General features: G+C 48.4%; 1 protein-coding gene and 1 long non-coding RNA gene across 2 annotated transcripts; both read left to right on the top strand.

Annotated features, from left to right (window-relative positions):
- Positions 1–501: 501 nt before the first annotated feature.
- LOC135287879 (uncharacterized) lies at positions 502–6,547 on the top strand. Its single transcript, XR_010351341.1, has 2 exons — positions 502–1,115; positions 5,389–6,547. It is a non-coding gene; the product is annotated as an uncharacterized LOC135287879 (long non-coding RNA).
- Positions 6,548–8,082: 1,535 nt separating this feature from the next.
- LOC135287874 (uncharacterized) lies at positions 8,083–13,425 on the top strand. Its single transcript, XM_064401096.1, has 6 exons — positions 8,083–9,511; positions 10,016–10,093; positions 10,205–10,297; positions 10,949–11,074; positions 11,435–11,585; positions 11,726–13,425. Exons 1-6 carry the CDS (start codon positions 9,421–9,423, stop codon positions 12,087–12,089), a joined length of 903 nt encoding a protein of 300 aa, XP_064257166.1. The 5' UTR covers positions 8,083–9,420; the 3' UTR covers positions 12,090–13,425.
- The last annotated feature ends 7,748 nt before the right edge of the window (positions 13,426–21,173 follow it).

Here is a 21,173-nt window from a genome sequence, read left to right as displayed (position 1 = left end):
AAGACTGAGTAAGCCGAGCTGCAGCCCAGGGAGGAGACTGTTCTGAGTTTGCTTTTCCTTAAATTATTTAATATTGTTTTATTGTTTAATATTATTTAGTTTCTATTATTTAATAAACAGATTTCTTTCCACTTTTCTCCAAAGAGATATTTTCTCCCGAACCGGTTAGAGGAGAGAAGAAGAATTGAATCTGCTTTTGTAGAGAAGCCCCTTTAAGGGTTATCTCCCAAACTTGCCCTAAACCAAGACACCAGCATGCCAGGGAACTGCTGTCCTGGGCTCACGAGTCCGACTGACAGTGGTCCTGCAGGCCTTTGCCCATGCCTGCTCCAGCTGGGCCATCTGCAGCCAAAGCTGGAGGTGTGAGTGCAGCAAAGCTGTTGTCCAAGGAATGCAGCACAGCTGCTGTTGAGGCTGACTGTTGCCTGCAGTGTGTGGGGAGGATATTGCCGGCAGCAATTGCCAGAGAGATGCTTGAAGGCATCTCTGGACAGTGGGTGTGGAGGATTTTGTGAACAGCTGGCTAGCTAACAAAGGTCACACTGACATAATACCGTTAGTTAGGGATGAAGGAGACGAGGATAGGAGTCAGCAGTCAGTGTCCAAACCTGGCAAGGGCACTGTGCCCTTGGTGCAACATCAGGATGGGGGAGAGGTTCGTTAGTTGGAAACATGAAGAAAATATGTAAACAGCTGCAGCATAGTAGCCTCAAGAATGATAAGGTAGGCGTAGTTAGCTGATAAGTAACTAACCAATAATGAGCTCGCTTTTTGCAATATGTATTAGCCTCATTAACACCAATATAAATGTATGTGCCTATCAATAAAGTGTGGAGATTTGCTGATCACTCATATTGAGTGCTGCATTTCTTCCGCCGATTACCACAAATGGTGACCCCGGACGTTAAATCGGTAACGGCAACCACGGTGGATCGGTGAAGGAGTTCGGGTCCTACAGCAGCAAGGACGGCGAATAAGCACTGCTGAAAAAGCGAAAAGTGCCGCGCCCTGGGTGACCTTATAGAAGAGCCCGGCCGATACGTGCTGCCGAGACCTTGAAGGGCTGCAAAAACGTCGACGTTCTCAAAAATGGAAATGGAAATGGAAATGGAAAGGCAAGCAGCATATTATTTATTTACTTGCTTTTTAAAAAAGCGTCAGGTTAAGGACATAGACTTGCAGAAAGAGCTCCCACAGTTGTTAGCTTACGGGTGTGCACAAGGAGTTTCTCAAAATCCTTATACAGTACATGAATTAACAGAGTGGCGTAAGTTCGGGACCAGGAGGGCAACAGGGGCCGCGGGAGAGCCCGGGGCAGACGCGGCGGCGAGAACGCGTATGGCAGTGGTGGCATGCTCGGTGCCAGCGGCGGGCACGCGCACCGCGGGTCCAATGACACGCACGGTGACAAAAAACTCGCACGGCAGCTGTCCGTGGAGAAAGCGCACAGATCGCGAGGGAAGTGCCAGCCAGGGCCGGGCCAGACAAGGCGAGACGCGGGGACCGAATATGCGGCAGCGACAAGCGCAGTGCCAGTGGTAGCGGCGGCGGACGTGCACCAGTAACGCGAAACCCGAAAGCTGGAGCTGGGAGGGCTTTTTCACTTTTTGCAAGCGCACAAAAGCACAAGCGGTGCGGGACATGCTCCCGCTGGCTGCGGGTGTTGGCGCAGAGCCAGGGGGAACCAGCCCGAGCGGAAATCCAGGCACAGCGGAGCCCAAAGGAGATCGGGGCTGCGCGGGTCCGGGCGAGAGCGTTCCTTTCCGCACCCCCGGGATAGCACAGACTGAGGCTCTGCCGGAGCAGGCCGGAGACGGGTGCGGGCAGACATTCCTCAAAGCACCGCCCTGTCACAGCTGCCTAGCAACCACAGCAGCCAGCCCATCGCAGCAATTCAAACAAGTGTCTGAGAAAAAACAGGTCAGGAATTTTCTTCAAGATCAGGATGAAAAACTTCTGAAAATTCACACAGTGCTTCATCCAGATGTTATACTGGGCATTTTACCCAACTGTTCCACAGGCTTTACAGTTTGTTTACCAGTTTTTTGGGTTTTTTTTGTAAATGTGTTTGCTTTTTTAAAACTGTTAGAGTATTTGGATTTGATTGCTTTAAGTTTGATGACTTCATTGCCTTTCCCTTACCTGAGGCAGGAACAACCTTTTAAGGGAACAGAATCTAAATAAACTTCCTAGTTTCTTTTTGGACTACATGTGAGAAGATTTAAACTGTAATATTTCTGTATACTATGGTCTTTATGGTCTTTGCTCTCTTCTATTCATTAAGAGATGGCATTAGATAAATGGATGTAAATGTGCTAATTGTTTTTGTACTGTCCTTATTTTAAGTGAAATTATTTGTGTTTGAAATTATCTGTCATCTTTCTCAGTTTTGTTTTAAAATATCTATGCAAACTGTCCAGCCTTACCAGCCTGTTATCCTTCAGTTAATGATTGTTGTCAATCAGTAAAAAATCTCAGTGTAAAAAAAAAAAAAAAAAAAAAAAAAAAAAAAAAAAAAAAAAAAAAAGGGAACTGCTTCTATTGTAAAAAATTATTCCCAGGGAAACAAAATGTCGTGTAAAGATGAAAGTATTAGCAAATATTTAATTACCCAAGGTGTCTTGGAAGACAAAGCATTTGGGAAAGGTCAATCAGACCCTGTTGTGGGGTCATCAGTCGATTCCCCAATGATTCAAAGTTTTAAGAATTATTTATATTAAGTTTATAACCTTTGTTATTTTCAGTTTTTGTAAGTAATGCTGATAGATAGTGATTGTTGTTAATACTAGATGAATACTTTGGGAAGGTTGTCTTAACCCCTTCAAGAACTTCTTGTTAGGGAGTTTTCAGATTTTTGTGATGAGAGTTGTTGTTAGTATGTTGTTGTGGTGTTTGCAGCCGGCTTTCATGTGTTTTTCTATTTTTTTTTTTTTTGTGTGATCACCTGCAAGACACGTGTCTCTTCAGGATCCTGTCTTTTATTTCCTAACTATTTAGATGTTTTTGAGGGTTTTTATCCAAATTGCCAGTTTTGTAGTTCTTTTAATTATTATTACAGGAATACTCCAGCAGAGAATTCAAGAAGTTTGCTGTGTTTGGAAAATCTCTGTCTTGACAGAAACTTCAGAAGGATTCAATTGTTTGATAATTTAATTGGTTTGTAACCCTGAAGTTTTTTGTTTATAAGGATTGTTTTTAAAAGTCCTGATTAAAAAGTATGTTAAGTGACACTCACCAATTAGAGTTCGGGCTCTGGCCAAGCTCTAGCTCTATTTGGATGGAGTGATTGACAATCAACCCAGATGTTTTCTGCATCAAATAGTATTCAAGTCCTTTTGACTTGGCAATTTGACCATCTATGACGGCTGAGCCATTTTCAGAGGTGATTTGGAGAAACATGAATCCGGACATGATTTCTCCAATTCTCTGTCATTTTAAGGTTTATCAGCTGTCGCAGACTCTGGGATAAGAGTTCAGTGTTGTAGTGTTTGGTAATTTTCTGATTTTGTATGTGTTGTTCATTGTGTGTATTATCTGAATTTATTCCTAATTACTCTTATCTTAACATTTCTCTATGTAACATTGCAAAATGAAACCAGGACCCATTCTTCACCTCTAAGATTTTGAGAAAATTCTTCATTCCTGCGGGGACGTGGGATTTGTTTGTGTTTTAACAGGTGCAAAATCCAGATGGATTTCAATGAAGAATGTGAAACTTTATCAAGAGCAAGAGAAACGTTGACCATTCAACAAGCAAAGAAGACAGACAGATACTGGACTGTGTGACGCAGGGCAGTGTCCGGAGACGAGACCTTAACCTCCCTATACAGCTGACAGTTTGGTGTGGAACTAAATACTTACTAGGTGCACTTACTCAGCAAAACAGAAAAACGGGGGAGGTGTGGGCCTTGGAATGGATATCTCCTCCACTTCAACAGCATAAAACCCTTCTTCAAAAAATTGAAATTTTGGCTGAGTTGCTCAAAAAGGGTCGTGAACGGACACTACAGATCATGGGAAAGGAGCCTGATCAGATACGGGTACCAATGAAGAAAGACACATTGACCTGGTACCTGATAAACAGTGTGGAATTACAAGAGGCACTGTTGGGAGCTGGAAGTGTGATTGCCACTGATGATATCCCCAATATACCGTTGAATTGGATAGGGCAATGGGGTTGGATTCAATGCCCAAAAAGGTCACAGAAACCCCTGTCGGATGCTGTAACAGCCTACACGGATGCAGGAAGAAAATCCAGAATTGCTGCAGTGACCTGGCAGGAAAAGGGACAATGGCACCATCAGATTCTCCAGGCCTCCGAGTTGGATACTTTACAAACGATGGAGTTATTGGCTGTTGTTTGGGCCATGATGCATTTTTCTGGGCCCCTCAATATTGTGACAGATTCTTTATATGTCGCTGGAGTATGCGAGCGAATAGAAGATGCCTCTATAAAAGAAGTTCAGAACAGGAGGTTACATGAGCTGTTTATACAGTTACAGAGGGCAATTAAGCTGAGGAAGTATCCTTTCTCTGTCATTCATATCAGAAGTCATAAGTGGGATATTGGCCTAGGAGAGGGTAATGCACGAGCAGATAAGCTAGTCTCAATCACACATGTGACTCCAATTCCCAGGCAGACTATGGCCAGAGAGGCACACTCCATGTTTCACCAAAATGCAAAAGGCCTCCATAGAGAATTTCAGATATCTATGGAAGAGGCACGGGCAATAGTCAAAGCCTGTCCCATATGTAGTCATCATAACGGGGGCTGCGGGTTAGGTCTAGGAGTTAACCCCAGAGGGCTGAATACAAATGAGACCTGGCAAATGGATGTCACACATGTTGCTGAGTTTGGAAGGATAAAGTATGTGCATGTTACTATAGACACCTACAGTCATTTTATATGGGCCACAGCACAAACTGGTGAGAAAGCAGGGCACGTGGAGAGGCATCTCAGTAGCTGCTTTGCTGTAATGGGAGTGCCACGACATATTAAGACAGACAATGGACCTGCCTACAGCAGCAAAAGAATAAAACAGTTCATGCAAATGTGGGGGATTGAACACGTGACAGGCATCCCTAATTCCCCGACAGGACAAGCGATTGTAGAGAGAGCTAATGGTACTTTGAAAAAATATCTAGGTAAATTCAAAGATATTAGAGAGCCGCAAGAGAGGTTGCTAAAATGTCTATTTGTTTTAAATCACCTGTGTGTTTTTGGGGAAAGCAAAGTTCCTGCTGTAATTCGTCATTATGTAACAGAGAAAGATAGTGTGAAGCAGGACGTATGGGTAAAGTATAGAGACCCCAAGACAGGACAATGGCAAGATCCTGCTAAGGTATTATACTGGGGCCGCGGGTATCTTTGTGTTTCTACCCCCACAGGATCCTTGTGGGTACCTGCTAAATGGACCCGAGCAGCTGTGTTAGATGGAACCGGACCCCAGACAACTGAGCAAGAAGGACCGTCAGCGACTGGAGGCAAAGCTGCTGATCACCATTCGACTGATACTTCTCAAACTGAAAGGACACTATAGCTTTGCCATTGACCGAGCGATTGATCGGTGTCAATCTCTGGACAGTATACTAAGCCTGATTCCAGCACTTCATACGTTTTATCATAGAGGGCCTAAGAGATTAGCTTGTATTAAGTGTCAAAATACTCAGTGTGCTGCATGGATATTGTTCTTTTGCCAGGGGTATCAGCAGCAGGTGCCCATGCCATTTTAAACAAGCTAGGGTGCTGGCTTGCTAAGCAAACTAATGCCACCTTTTTAGCACTTTCTAACCTTTTGCTTGATGTTGATTCTATTCGCTATGCAACGCTTCAGAATAGAGCTGCAATTGACTCCCTTTTACTGACACAAGGCCATGGTTGTGAAGAATTTGAGGGCATGTGTTGCATGAACCTCTCTGATCATTCCCAGTCCATTCACTCCCAGCTCTCTGAGCTGCGAAGGTTAACTGGAAATTTACAGGTAGAATCGGGCTCTGGTATTGATGAGTGGCTCAAATCATTAGGCTTGGGATCATGGTTGCGCTCTGTTGTTAGAGTTATCATTATAGTAGGCATTATAGCTTTGTTAGTAGTGTTAGTTTTGCCTTGTTTTTGCATGTGCTTACAGAACATGGTTCAAAGAATGATATTTGCTGCATCTAATCAGACTATGCTTGTGCAACAGAAAAACAGGGGAAGTGTGGAGGATTTTGTGAACAGCTGGCTAGCTAACAAAGGTCACACTGACATAATACCGTTAGTTAGGGATGAAGGAGACGAGGATAGGAGTCAGCAGTCAGTGTCCAAACCTGGCAAGGGCACTGTGCCCTTGGTGCAACATCAGGATGGGGGAGAGGTTCGTTAGTTGGAAACATGAAGAAAATATGTAAACAGCTGCAGCATAGTAGCCTCAAGAATGATAAGGTAGGCGTAGTTAGCTGATAAGTAACTAACCAATAATGAGCTCGCTTTTTGCAATATGTATTAGCCTCATTAACACCAATATAAATGTATGTGCCTATCAATAAAGTTTGGAGATTTGCTGATCACTCATATTGAGTGCTGCATTTCTTCCGCCGATTACCACAAGTGGGCTTTTGGGGGGGTCCTGCTACTTCTTGCTCGGGCGGTAAAGACTGTCCCAAGACAATGCTCTTCCCTTTGAAGTGATGAAGAGGAACCACTGAGCTCCTCACCCTTGTTCCTCTCCTCTGCTCTCCACAGCAGCTCCAGCTGCGCCTCTGCGCTGTCTCTCGTGGGCCTCTCTGAGATACCAGCAGCTCTGAGATAGCCACCCCCTGAGAGGGCAGCCCAAGGCTCTGTTCAGAAGAGAGCTGTGCCTCAACCCTTGAAGCAAGCCTCACAAACTCTTCTCATATAGACACCCACACTTGCAGCCTTCCAGATGCACAACTGAGAGCTGTGGGACATATGCATGCTCATGCCCTGCAGTGCCCTTTCTGAAATGCCTCGGCTGCTTCTGAGGGAGCTGACATGCCACTGCAGCAGCAAAAGAGCTCTGGATTCAATGGGGTCCGGCAAAAAGCGTGCCTGGCATTTGCCTTGTGTGTTGCTCTGTCCAGTCGCCAGTGCCTTGGTTTGCCACCTCATCCCTGCTCTCTGCCACTGGGGCCGGGAGGGGCGGGCCCGGGGCTGTGGGGCTGTGCCGGCCCCGCTTCCCGGGCCGCAGCTCCAGCTGCCGCCGCTGCCTCGGAGCGGCCCCGCTCCGGCGCGAGGGCCGAGGCGCCGGTGCCGGGCCCCATTGGCCGCTGTCGTGCCGCCGCAGGAGAGCTCTCCGCCGTGTCCCGGCTGCAGAGAGCGGCTGCCGGGGCGGTTCGCCTGGGAGTCTGAAGCGAGCATGGCCCAGGGAGCGGAGCCGAGAAATAGAGACCTAAGAGACAGGGGCAGGAAGCAGAACGGAGAGACAAGGGGAGCAAAAGAGGGCCAGGGAACGGGGCCGGAGCTGCGGGAAGGGGCAGCAGGGACAGAGGAAAGAGACGCAGAATGAGCAGGAGGGAGCAGGAGAGAGCGAACGCTGGGCTGGGGCGGGATGGAGACTGTTGAAGAAGCTTTGGAGGGACAACAAAATAGAGAGCGAGTGGCAAAGAACAGGGCTATAGCGGGCAAGCAAGGGACAGGCAAGTGGCTAGAGCAACACACAAGGAGAAGCCCAGGGGCAGTTTTTGTATGCACTCCAGTAAAGCCCGAGGTGTTTTCCTGCTGCAGTGGTCGCTGCGAGCCAGCAGCAGCAGCTGGGGCTGAGGCCCGGCAAGCGGGGCCGGCACAGCCCCGCAGCCCCGTGCCCGCCCCTCAGGGCCCCGTGCGCAATGGCGGCAGCAGGGGACGAGGAGGCCGCGGGCTGCGGGCAGCGCTGCCGCCCCGCCGGGCCACACGCCGCGGGCGGCTTCAGCAGCAGCACAGGAGCTCTGGGGACACTGGTGCCGCAGCTGGTGACGGGCCGCCGAGCAGCACAATGGCGCGGAGCGCGGTAAGGGAGAGCCTGGGCGTGTGGCCCCTTAAGGAACAAAGGAGGGCCGTGTTCATTGGTGCTTCCCCTCGGGCAGGAATGGAGGGCCCGAGATGGCGCTCAGACCCAAGGCCGAGGCAGCTGGGCAGCCTGCCTGGGTCCTACGTAGGAAGGAGATGTCACCAAGACATCCTCCAGCCTGCTCTGGCCCTCTGCTCATTATGGGCTGCGGCCTTCACAGTGGGCAGTGATGTGTGCTTGATTCCAGAGGATGCCATGGGCCGAGTTTCTGCAGCTTGTCAGCTGCATAGGACTCTTACGAGCCTTAGAGAGAGACCCGAGGGGTGGAAATCTGTCAGTGCCTCTTTGCTTGCAGCTGGAAACACCTGGGGCTTAAGTGGTGCTTCAGGGACAACTGTACCAAAGGTGCTCTAGAAGGCTGTCCAAGAGCTCCTGAGCGTAGGTTGCCTGGCACACATAAGTCATGCATATTTATTTGCCAGAAGAGCTGCTCAGCTAAAAGGCCAGCAGTGTTACCAGATATCTGCAGCAACCAAGACATTTGTGTGTGTCCCGTGGCGGTGCCTGATGGTGTCCGAGGACAAGGCAGAGGGAGCTCAGGGGCTCTGGATGACTGCTTGAGGGATCTGGGCCGCATGTGGTATTTTCTTCCGCCACGTGCAGTGAGCCAGACCCAGGAAGGCTCTAGAGGTGAATAGCTGGCAGCCTGGTGTTCCCAGCAACAGTGTGGGAGTTTGAGCGTGGGTTACTCTACAGGACAGCAGGCCTGATGGTGGCACATGGGCTACATCTGCCTCAAAGGGAAAAAGGCTCTTGGCTCCAGAGTTAGCAGGGCTCCTTGAGAGAGCTTTAAGTAGCATTGGAAGTGGAAAAGGGAGTAAACCAGGCTGACGGGGAAGATGCGTGAGCACTGCACAGCCATGTTTGCGTGACAGTGGAGGATGGAAGCAGTGCTGCCATCAAAGGTCATGAAACTGTAGCAGAAGTCATGGGAAAAGCAGGTTTTTGCCACAATTCTTTCAGACAAAAATACTACCAAAGAAACACTCTTGAATTTGGGCTTTTTACAGCAGCCTTCATCCAGGTCTTCTTCTAGGGAATTTCTGAGGAATAAGACATGAGTGCCTCTGCATTCCCATGCACAATGCTGCCTCCAAAATACTCCAGCCCTTCTCCATTTGGCTCCTTCCATTCCTGTGCAGAATAAGGAAATTCAGTAGAGGGGAGGTGCAGGAATTCACAGGCAACGTGGGTGTACATTGGGGCCTTCACAGCCATCACTTTGTTATGAGGTCACAGAGCTCTGTTTGATGTCACGTTCCAGAGCCCCACTGTGCTCTTCAGTGCTTGCTCTGGGCAACACTGCAGCAGCAGCAGCAGCAGCAGCAGCAGCAGCAGCAGCAGCAGCAGAGTGTTGCTAGCAGGGGGGATCATGGTCCTGAGCCGCTACCTCCTGCTGCTCTTTCTCGTGGCCCTGCCAGCCCAGAATGCCCAGAGTGCTCCAGCAGCTGGGCAGGGAGCAGGTAGGCAGGCAGGGGCCAGCACACAGCCCTGGCTGGCAGCAGCGGGGCCGGGAGCAGGGATGGCTGAGCCAGGAAGGCAGCACGGGGCAGGCAGAGGGGCAGAGGCTCCAGGGGAGGTGTGAGGGGCTGCAGCTGCTTTAGGGTGCAGCATGGAGAGAGCTTCCTAAGGAGCAAGGATGTGGGGAGGGTCGGGTCAGGCCCGGAAGCTCAGCACCAGTTCTCCATCACTCAGCAGTGGCTGTCCGTCCCTCCGCTCTGGTTGTCCAGCCTTCTGGCCCGGCTCCAGGGCTGACCCGCACACAGATTGTGTGGGCACGCCACGGCTTTTCCCTTCATGTGGGAGCTGCCAGCTCAGTGTCCCAAGGGCAGCCAGACCCCCCTGCAGCTGTGAGGATGCAGACCTGCCTGAGCGTGCCCTATCAGTGCCTCCCACATCCAGGCCTTGAGGTGTGCCCATGAGGGCAGTGCACGTGATGGTAACTTCTTGTGGGTGTTTGGTTGTAGTTGTGGACACAGAGAGTGCTCTTTCAGCCCCTGAGCGAGGGGCAGATACCGTGCTGACTCCGAGCTGGTACCTCAAGCGTGAGTAGTCAGTCTGTCCTGCCTTCACAAAAAGGAGCGCCCCTTTTCCCTGTTTTATTCACGAGAAAAATACCGTCATGGGTTAACGTGCTTTTGTAAATCTAACAATAGGGATGAACGATGACAAGGTTCCTGAAGAGTTCCCTGAAGGATTGCCGGATGTTCCAGAGGAGCTCCTGGCAGCCTTGCATGAAGCCCCATCTGGTTAGTATATCCCACTCTGTTAACCCTGGCAGCCGGCAAGCTGAGCTTTTGGTTCCTGTAGGCATGTGCTGTATCCTGGACAGGCAGAAGCACTCAGTCAGAGTCTTGCTGCAGGCCCACTCCATTTCACAGCTCCTGCAGGGAGCCCTAGAGATGGTCCAGCACAGCCTCTGCTCGCAGCTGTGCTTCCAGATGACTGCCAGGGGCTTCTCCAGCTGCTGCTGCAGTTGTAGCATTCCTGGCCAGGGCTGCTCTGTGCAGACATTGGCATCCAGATGTTGGGCAAAGGCCAGTGCTGAATTTGGGTTTGCCACATGCTCAGCACAGCATGGAGGCAGCAATGACATCAGAGCAAGCCTTGGCTGCCCCTTGCAAAGCTCAGGCTCAGGGACGGGTTGAAGCTGGAGTCCAAGGGTGAGGGGGAACCTGAAGGTACTCCTTCTGTGGGTCATTTGGTTGATTAAGTCTTGGCTGGTTTGGGTCTGCACTTCTTGTTGCACTGCAGAAAATCCAGCTGTCGATTCCTCCTGTCTTGGGGGGGACAGCGGCCTCGTCAGCGCCGCTTGCCGGAATGCCCAGGCCATGGTACCGTGCTTGTGCTGAGGGGCAGTGGCTTCTGCTTAATGTGTGCAATGGTTTTTTTTTCTGAAGAGACAGATTCTGAGACTGTACCGGAGACCTTAGCTGTGGAAGAAAGTGACATTGTGCCAGGCTCACATGAAAAAAGAGAACCAATAGAGGACACCAGGACACTTGCTGAGCCTGAGGAATATTCAGGTGAGTGCTTGCTAGATGCTGTCTTGGGCAAAGAGCAGCATTTCTGCTGTATCCCTGCAGTGCTCTCCATGGGTGAATTGCAGGTGCCCAGCACGCAGCCCGGGCCTGCAGCCCGGAGGAGTAGATGGGGCAGTGCTGCTCCCTGGCACACACTGGGCTCTTGTGCATGAGAGCTTGATGGGATCCCTCTTGGTCCCTGATGCTAAGACACCAGAGCCAGAGGAAGCCATCTCTGAAGACATCAGATGTCAGTTCTGATCCACTAGCAGTGCCAGTCCTTGGGCATCTGAAGCACACTGTGGGGTTATGCCTAGTGCAGAGCACAAACGCTGACTCTTGCATTGTCTCTTCTCCTGCCAGGGTCATCCGGTGGGCAAAAAGCCGAGACTGCTGGACACTGTGACCCGAGCAAGTACTACATCCTAGTAGGGACAGTAGCAGCCTCAGCTTTGCTTCTGCTTGGGGCAGTGTCTGGCTATCTAGTCATGCATCAGCTGCTGAGGAGAGACAGGTGAGTTATTAATTGCTGCCATTGGCAAGGAAGTCTTTGCAGCATGCAGGAGCGCCCAGGCTGCTCCTAGCAGGGCTCTGAGGAAACTGTGCTCCAAATTCCTATCTGTGAGGAGTCTTCTTGGAAATCTGTTTCTACAGGAGGAGCCAGGAGGACAAAGAGGCAACAGCACAGGACTGTGACTCTTCCTGGGAAAGCAGTGGTCAGCCTAGAGGTGAAGCAGAGTCAGGAGAAGGAGTGGGAAGCGGCGAGAGAGTCCAAGGCAACGGGTTCAGGGACAGCTGCCGCCTGTTTCCTGAGCTCTTTGCAGCAGAGCTCGCCCAGTTGTACAAGAACATGAGCGCAGACCCGTCACCTCTGCCCACCTGCTCCTTCTGTGCTCTGGCTGACAATGCCTCTTCACAGGACCACTGGATTTCCCTGGAGTCACCTCAGCCCACAGCATCCTCTTGCCCCTCCTACCAATACCAGCAGGACTACTATCTCTTAGAGGATGATGATTAGTGATAGTGATAGATGATTAGTGATAGTGATAGCCATAAATAGTGATAGTGGTAGTGATTCTTTTAGTGATAGTGATAGGGACACTTGATATTAGAGGGTGGTGGTTGTTTTAATGATAGTGATAGTTAATATTAGAGGATAGTGATGGTTTTAATGATAGCGTTAGTTAATATTAGGGGATAGTGATTGTTTCAATGATAGCGTTACTTGATATTAGAGGAGGGTGATTGTATTAGTGATAGTGATAGTCATAAATAGTGATAGTGGTAGTGATTCTTTTAGTGATAGTGATAGGGATACTTGATATTAGAGGGTGGTGGTTGTTTTAATGATAGTGATAGTTAATATTAGAGGATAGTGATTGTTTTAATGATAGCATTATTTGATATTAGAGGACAGTGATTGTATTAGCAATAGTGATAGTTAATATTGGAGGATGGTGATTTTTTTTGGTGATAGTGGTACATTTAGTGATAGTGATACTTGGTATTAGCAGACAATGATTGTTTTCTTGATCTTGATAAATAAATATTTTTCCAAAAGCAGTAAATTCTTGCCTGGTGCGGCTGTTTCTGTTGGGGCAGAATGCACAGAGCTGGGAGCAGGGCTGGGGCTGTGACAGGAGCTCTGAGAAACTTGCACTGCAGTGCAGGAGCTGCTTGTGCCACCTCAGCCTGCTTTCCCAGCAGTGGCCGTTCACAAAGCTTTCCTGCACCAGCACGGGGACACGCTGGCTAGCAGTGACATGCAGAAACTTCTCTGGGAGCTCATTTGGGATGCTGCCCTGAATCAGGAAGGTCTGGGCAGAGAGGGAAAGATGTTCTGCAAGGGATGGCTGTCCAGCAGTCAGCACATCAAGGAGACCTGAGGTGGTGACTTAGGTCGTGGCAGTCCCTCCCCGAAGAGCTTCAAGAGAGGAGCATCAAGGAGCAGAAAGCTGGAGCCGGGCTGTGTGAGAGAGGAAGGAATGTCCTATCAATCACAGGAGCCTTCTTAAAAATTAGATGGATAACAGCGACTATAATTATAATAAAAATTACAGTCTTGTCGCACGCAGTATGGGAAAAAAGCCCAGAGCTGGAATAGAACAGAGAACTTTTGTGGAGGATTTTGTGAACAGCTAGCTAGTTGACAAAGGTCACACTGATATAATACCCTTAATTAAGCAAGAAGGAGATGAGGATAGGAGTCAGCAGTCAGTGTCCAAACCTGGCAAGGGCATTGTGCCCTTGGTGCAACATCAGGATGGGGGAGAGGATGGTTAGTTAGAAATATGAAGAAAATATGTGGACAGCTGCAACATAGTAGCCACAAGAATGCTAAGGTAGGCGTAGTTAGCTGATAAGTAACTAACCAATAATGAGCTCGCCTTTTGCAATATGTATTGGCCTCATTAGCACCAATATAAATGTATGTGCCTATCAATAAAGTTTGGAGATTTGCTGATCACTCATATTGAGTGCCGCATTTCTTCCGCCGATTACCTGAAATGGTGACCCCGGACGTGAAACCGGGAACGGCAACCACGGTGGATCAGTGAACGAGTTCGGGTCCTATAGCAGCAAGGACAGGGAATAAACAGCACTGAAAAAGCGAAAGGTGCCGCGCCCTGAGTGACCTTATAGAAGAGCCTGGCCAATACGTGCTGCCGAGACCTTGAAGGGTTGCAAAAACGTCAACGTTCTCAAAAATGGAAATGGAAATGGAAATGGAAATGGAAATGGAAATGGAAATGCAAGCAGCATATGATTTATTTACTTGCTTTTTAAAAAGCATCAGGTTAAGGACATAGACTTGCAGAAAGAGCTCCCACAGTTGTTAGCTTACGGGTACGCACAAGGAGTTTCTCAAAATCCTTATACCGTACATGAATTAACAGAGTGGCATAAGTTCGGGACCAGGAGTGCGACAGGGGCCGCGGGAGAGCCCGGGGCAGACGCGGCGGTGAGAACGCGTGTGGCAGTGGTGGCATGCTCGGTGCCGGCGGCGGGCACGCGCACCGCGGGTCCAGTGACACGCACGGTGACAAAAACTCGCACGGCAGCTGTCCGTGGAGAAAGCGCACAGATCGCGAGGGAAGTGCCAGCCAGGGCCGGGCCAGACAAGGCGAGACGCGGGGGCCGAATACGCGGCAGCGACAAGCACAGTGCCAGTGATAGCGGCGGCGGACGCGCACCAGTAACGCGAAACCCGAAAGCTGGAGCTGGGAGGGCTTTTTCACTTTTTGCAAGCGCACAAAAGCACCAGCGGTGTGGGACATGCTCCCGCTGGCTGTGGGTGTTGGCGCAGAGCCAGGGGGAACCAGCCCGAGCGGAGATCCAGGTGGAGCGGAGCCCAAACGAGACCGGGGCTGCGCAGGTCCGGGCGAGGGCGTTCCTTTCCACACCCCCGAAGTGGCCCAGGCTGAAGCTGTGCCCAAGCAGGCGGAGACGGGCACGGGCAGACATTCCTCAAGGCACCGCCCTGTCACAGCTGCCTGGCAACCACAGCAGCCAGCCCATCGCAGCAATTCAAACAAGTGTCTGAGAAAAAACAGGTCAGGAATTTTCTTCAAGATCGGGATGGAAAACTTCCGAAAATTCACACAGTGCTTTATCCAGCTTTTTATAAAAAAAAAAAAAAAAAGGGCAACTCCACAGAAAATGCAGCAGATGTTATACGGGGCACTTCACCCAACTGTTCCACAGGCTTTACAGTTAGTTTACCGTTTTGGTTTTTTTTTGTAAATGTGTTTGCTTTTTTAAAAGTGGTAGAGTATTTGGGTTTGATGGCTTAAAGTTTGATGACTTCATTGCCTTTCCCTTACCTGAGGCAGGAACAACCTTTTAAGGGAACAGAATCTAAATAAACTTCCTAGTTTCTGTTTGGACTACATGTGAGAAGATTTAAACTGTAATATTTCTGTATACTATGGTCTTTATGGTCTTTGCTCTCTTCTATTCATTAAGAGATGGCATTAGATAAATGGATGTAAATGTGCGAATTGTTTTTGTACTGTCCTTATTTTAAGTGAAATTATTTGTGTTTGAAATTATCTGTCATCTTTCTCAGTTTTGTTTTAAAATATCTATGCAAACTGTCCAGCTTTACCAGCCTGTTATCCTTCAGTTAATGATTGTGATGGGAATATAACCTTTTTGTTCACTGAAAACAGGAGAAAACATAAGGTTGTGATGGGAATGTGACCTTGTTGTTCACTAAAAGCAGGAGGAAATATAATGTAAATAAGTAACCGCCAACTGCCATGCGATAATGTATAAGACAAAACATTGCTGAGCTAATCAGGATACAAGTTATTCCCAGCTCAGGTTCCCAGAGGGGGGGGGCGCCGAAGAAAAGTACCAGAAGCCCTATTCAACGACCACCAGGAGGCAGAAGGAGACCCTCTAACAACCTGGTGGACATGCGCGGAGGAGCACCGGAAAGGCGACGGAGCCAGGAGCGCGGGAGAGTACAAAAAGGAGAACGGAACTGTTTTCGGCGCAGTAGTTGGCGGAGCAAGGACTCCCCCACCGCCCAGCGCTGCGAGTTTGCTTTCTCTTTTCTGTATTATTAAATTAGCTATATAATTGACCCGACTGACCCATTGTGCTCATTTATAACAACTTGGTGCCGTGACTCGGATCGGTGGCCGTCGGAGGGGTCTCTCAATACCGGAGGGGGCGCCCCTCCGATTCGGAGGCCCCGGGACCTGAGGGACCCGCTCCCGGCCCCGACCGACGAACCCCGAAAAGAGGAAAGGAGAAAGCAAAGGGAGGTTGCGGGCCCAAGGAGACCCCTTAAAAGATTTGTGCACAAAGTCCGGACGAAGACGCAGGACGCGTAAGTATTACGGGATCCGTCCGGGCGGGGTTGGGATCCCGGAGTGCAGCGAGTGTGTGGTGTGTGAGAGGAAAGCTGACAGTCGGACTTTCCAAGTGAGTGCGGACCCGTAGTAGTGCGTTTCCCACAGACCCGCGAGGGCTTGGGCCACGAACCCGGGGAAGCGAAAGTTGACTGTGTGAAAGAAGGCACTCCGGAAGAATGGGACAGGGGAAGAGTAAGCCCCCTGTCGAGGTGAAACTCCCTCCAATACCTAGGGAAAGCCCTTTAGGATTTATGATAGAAAACTGGCGACATTTTCCAGGCACACGGGACAAGGATAAGGCTAAAATGATTCACTATTGCATGGAAGTATGGGGAGGAAAAGAAATCTCCAAGAGGGTGTTCTGGCCTGTATTTGGCTCTTCAGAAGATTGGGTAAGGCAAACCTTAAATATCTGGGTAAATAGTAGAGAACCCCCCTGTGCTCAAGAGGAGAGTGATTATGCTAAAGTTTGGGTAGAGAGACCCGAGGTATTTCTCTTCAAACTCTCTGAAACACCGAAAGGGAATAAGAGCAAGAAAAAGGGGAATAAACCAGAAGACACTTTGGTGCCACCCCCTCCTTATGTACTCCCACCCCAAGCACAGGAAGCGGAGGCTCCTCCGAATGCACCAGCAGGGACAGACTCGGATTCGGATGGGCCCGAATATACAGGGCCAATGACTCGAAGCCGAACCAAGAAAGGCTTATACCCCTTAAGGGAAATGCCCATGGGGGGACCCCAGGCCGGTATAGGGTTTGTGTCGGTGCCCCTAAGCTCAGGAGATGTTAGGGAATTTAAGAAAGAAATGGGACACCTCTTGGAGGACCCGCTTGGAGTGGCCGAGCGGGTAGATCAATTTTTAGGACCTAATATGTACACCTGGAAGGAGTTACAATCCATACTGAATATCCTGTTCACGGCAGAGGAAAAAAATATGATTAGAAGAGAGGGAATGCGCATCTGGGATGCGCAGCACGCGCAGGGGCCGGCAGCAGATATAAAATGGCCGTTACAAAATCCTAATTGGGATCATCAGGACCCGGCCCATAGAGTGCACATGCAAGACCTCAGAACAATAATTGTGCAGGGAATCAGGGAGTCTGTCCCAAGGGGACAGAATATTAATAAAGCCTTTAACGAAAGACAAAAAAAGGATGAGACCCCCACTGAATGGCTAGAAAGATTAAGGAAGAACTTTCAGTTGTATTCAGGAATGGATCCAGATGGACAGATGGGACAAGCAGTGCTAAAGGTACACTTCGTTTCCAAATCCTGGGAGGACATCAGGAGGAAAATACAGAAATTAGAGGATTGGCAAGATAGAGGGTTAGACGAGTTGCTAAGAGAAGCTCAGAGAGTGTATGTGAGGAGAGAGGAAGAGCGAGATAAGAAACAAGCCCGACTAATGATGGCGGCAGTACGTGAAAGCCAGGGAACGGATAGGAGACCCGAACAAGACAGAAGGGAATTGAGGCGAAGTGGGCAGAGAAGCCCACGGGATAAACAGGAACTGAAGGTGTACTTTTACTGCGGACGGAGAGGACACTTTAAGAGGGAATGTCGGATGCGAATTCGGGACGAGAAGGAGTTTAAGGAGGACTAGGGGGGTCAGGGGCTCTATCTCTTGGGGACCCAGAAACATCAAAGGGAGCCCTTGGTAAAATTGAAGGTAGGTCCCCAGGGCCAGGATGTTACCTTCCTGGTTGATACTGGAGCTGAGAGGTCCACACTCCAGTCATTACCTAAAGGGTGCAAGTTATCTAGGGAAACCGTTACAGTAGTGGGAGCAAAAGGGGAACCGTTCGAAGTTAAAGTTATAAAAGAGGTAGTAGTAGAATCGGACTCCAAGATGGGTATTGGGAATTTTTTATTAGTACCAGAATCAGATTATAACTTATTGGGTAGAGATATGATTGTAGAATTAGGTATTCAAATCAAGGTGGTAGAACAGGAGATTCAGATTAAGTTGTGTCCCCTAAGATTAGAAGATGAGAGAAAAATCAACCCTGAAGTATGGTATAATCCGGATAGTGCCGGCAGATTAGAAATTACCCCCTTCAAGGTAACCATTAGAAATCCGGAGATTCCAGTAAGAATAAAACAATACCCGATGTCTTTGGAAGGAAGCAAAGGGTTGAAACCGGAAATTGATAGACTAATCAAACAAGGATTATTAAAACCCTGTATGTCCCCTTATAATACCCCAATTTTACCAGTAAAGAAATCAAACGGGTCTTATCGTTTAGTACATGACCTGAGAGAAATAAACAAGAGGACAATAGCTAGGTTCCCCGTGGTGGCTAACCCTTACACATTATTGAGCAAACTAAGCCCGGATAACCACTGGTACAGTGTAATCGACCTGAAGGATGCCTTTTGGGCTTGCCCCCTAGATGAAGCAAGCAGGGATTATTTCGCCTTCGAATGGGAGGACCCAGAGACAGGGAGAAAACAACAGCTTAGATGGACGGTGTTACCCCAGGGCTTTACAGAATCCCCTAATTTATTTGGACAAGCTTTGGAACAAATCTTGGAGGATTATCAAACCGAACCAGGGATAACCCTGATACAATATGTAGACGATCTATTGTTAGCAGGGAAAGATGAGGAGGGAGTACGAAGAAAAAGTATAAAACTTTTGAATTTCCTGGGGCTTAAAGGACTAAAGGTTTCGAAGGCTAAGCTGCAGTTTGTAGAGGAAGAAGTAAAGTACTTAGGACACTATCTCAGACGAGGTGAGAAGAGAATAGATCCGGAAAGGGTGCAGGCTATTCTATCATTGCCAAACCCCAGGAACAAGAGACAAATCAGACAAATCTTAAGTTTAACAGGATACTGTAGACAGTGGATAGAGAATTACAGCAGTAAGGCCAGGTTTTTATACCAAAAATTGACTCAGGATGGGTGGATGAAATGGACTCAGGAAGATACAGAAAACTTGAAAGAATTAAAGGAGAGCTTGGTGCATGCTCCAGTTCTAAGTCTCCCTGACTTAAAAAGACCCTTTTATTTATTCGTCAATATTGAAGGGGGAATTGCCTTTGGAGTACTAACCCAAGAATGGGCAGACAAAAGAAAACCGGTAGCATACTTATCGAAACTTTTAGACCCCGTGAGCAGGGGATGGCCTACGTGTTTACAAATGTTAGCCGGGTGTGCCTTATTAGTTGAGGAAGCTAGGAAAATTACCTTTAACAGTAGTCTTAAGGTTTTCTCCCCCCATAATATCAGGAGCGTAATGCAGCAAAAAGCAAATAAATGGATATCAGATGCTAGGCTCCTGAAATATGAGGGGATTTTACTAGAAGCACCAAATTTTACCCTAGAAACAACTGCTATTCAAAATCCAGCTACCTTTTTGTTCGGGAATGTAGAAGAAGCACCTTTAATACATGATTGCTTAATAACTATTGAAGAACAAACCAAGATTAGGCCTGACCTGGAAGAAGAAGAGCTAGACGAGGGAGAAAAGTTGTTTATAGATGGGTCCTCCCGGGTGGTAGATGGGAAACGTCAATCAGGATACGCTATTATTAGGGGCACAGACCTACAAGTAGTGGAATCAAGGGCTTTAGATAAATCTTGGTCAGCACAAGCCTGTGAACTATACGCTATTCTGAGAGCTTTGAAGCTCCTAAAAGGGAAAGAGGGAACGATATATACCGATTCTAGATATAGGTTCGGGGTAGTACATACCTTTGGAAAATTATGGGAAGAAAGGGGATTAGTAAACTCACAAGGGAAGGGATTAGTTCATCAACAATTGATAACTGAAGTACTGCAAGCCTTGAGGAGACCAAAAAGAATAGCAGTAGTACATTTGAAAGGCCACCAAGTAAGAACAGACCTCAAGACGAGGGGTAATAATGCAGCAGATCAAGAGGCTAAACGAACAGCGGCTAGAGAAATGCTCTTGAGAGAAAAACCAAGGGAGCAGGATAGTCAGGAAGATCCAGCTTTGGTCTTCACTCCCGAAGAGGAGGACAAATTGAAGAAAATGGGATTGTCTAAACTTAATGGGGAATGGGTAACTCGGGATAAGCGGAAAATATTGCCAAAAGCCGTGGCCCAAAGAGTCCTATATAAACTACACCAAGGTACACATTGGGGAGCACAAGGGTTAGCAGATCACTTTGCAACCCAATATATGACTATAGGGCTACATGATATCGCCAAATACATTACCAAGAGTTGCCCGACATGCTTACGGGTTAATCGAAATAACCTGAGGAAGTTGCCCCCAGGGGGTCGGCCGTTGGCAAAAAGACCATTTTCACATATACAAATTGACTTTACTGAACTTCCAAAGGTAGGGCGGACACGATATCTCTTGGTAATGGTGGACCACCTTACCCATTATGTAGAAGCATTCCCAACTACCAGGGAAACCGCCCATACTGTAGTAAGAATCCTATTAGAGGAAATAGTGCCAAGATATGGAGTACCTGAAACCATAGATTCAGACAAAGGGCCACATTTTACTTCAAAGGTAACCCAGGATCTAGCCGACTCCCTAGGAATAAGGTAGGAGCAACATACCCCTTATCATCCCCAGAGTTCGGGAAGGGTGGAAAGAATGAACGGGGAAATAAAAAAACAGCTAACCAAGTTAGTATTAGAAACTAAGTTGTCCTGGGTAAAGTGTATACCCCTGGCATTACTAAACATTAGGACACAACCCCGGGCAGACACAGGGTTATCCCCTTTTGAGATGCTATATGGAATGCCCTACCACTTAGAAAAAGTACAGATAAACCCCAATATCAGTAATAAGAGTCTGAACAGTTATTTGGTTACCTTGGAAAAATACAGAAAGAAACTGTGGGAAAAGGGAATGTGGGTTCAACGACCTCCTTTGAATCTTGTGTTACACCAGGTTCAGCCAGGAGACTGGGTGTTAATCAAGAGTTGGAAGGAAAATCCTTTAACCCCAAAGTGGGAAGGCCCATATCTTACCCTGCTCACCACAGACACTGCTGTGAGAACTGCCGAAAAAGGGTGGACTCACGCCAGTCGAATAAAAGGACCAGTGAACCCCTCCAACTTTCCTGAGCATTCACAGAACTGTCAGTGGAGAATAAAAGGACCCCCAGACGGCCTAAGACTGACATTCACCAAAGCACCAGAAATGGGCCGTCATCCCGATGACTGAGCAGTGGGAAAGGCTAGGACCAGCGGACCAAAGGAGGGTCCAACAAAAGCTGTCATTAACTTTACAGCCGTATCTACTAAGTTT

Source organism: Passer domesticus, chromosome 31, assembly GCF_036417665.1.
Source record: "Passer domesticus isolate bPasDom1 chromosome 31, bPasDom1.hap1, whole genome shotgun sequence".
Taxonomy (NCBI): Eukaryota; Metazoa; Chordata; class Aves; order Passeriformes; family Passeridae; genus Passer; species Passer domesticus.
Note: the sequence above shows the minus strand (reverse complement) of the source record. Positions and strands in the feature narration are given on the sequence as shown.

Bases quoted from the DNA above. Each gene is read 5' to 3' on its own strand.
- LOC135287874 (XM_064401096.1), top strand. From the start codon at position 9,421: ATGGTCCTGAGCCGCTACCTCCTGCTGCTCTTTCTCGTGGCCCTGCCA. The intron at 10,298-10,948 runs GTTAGTATATCC...TTTTTTCTGAAG, and splicing joins CTTGCATGAAGCCCCATCTG to AGACAGATTCTGAGACTGTA. The intron at 11,075-11,434 runs GTGAGTGCTTGC...TTCTCCTGCCAG, and splicing joins TGAGCCTGAGGAATATTCAG to GGTCATCCGGTGGGCAAAAA.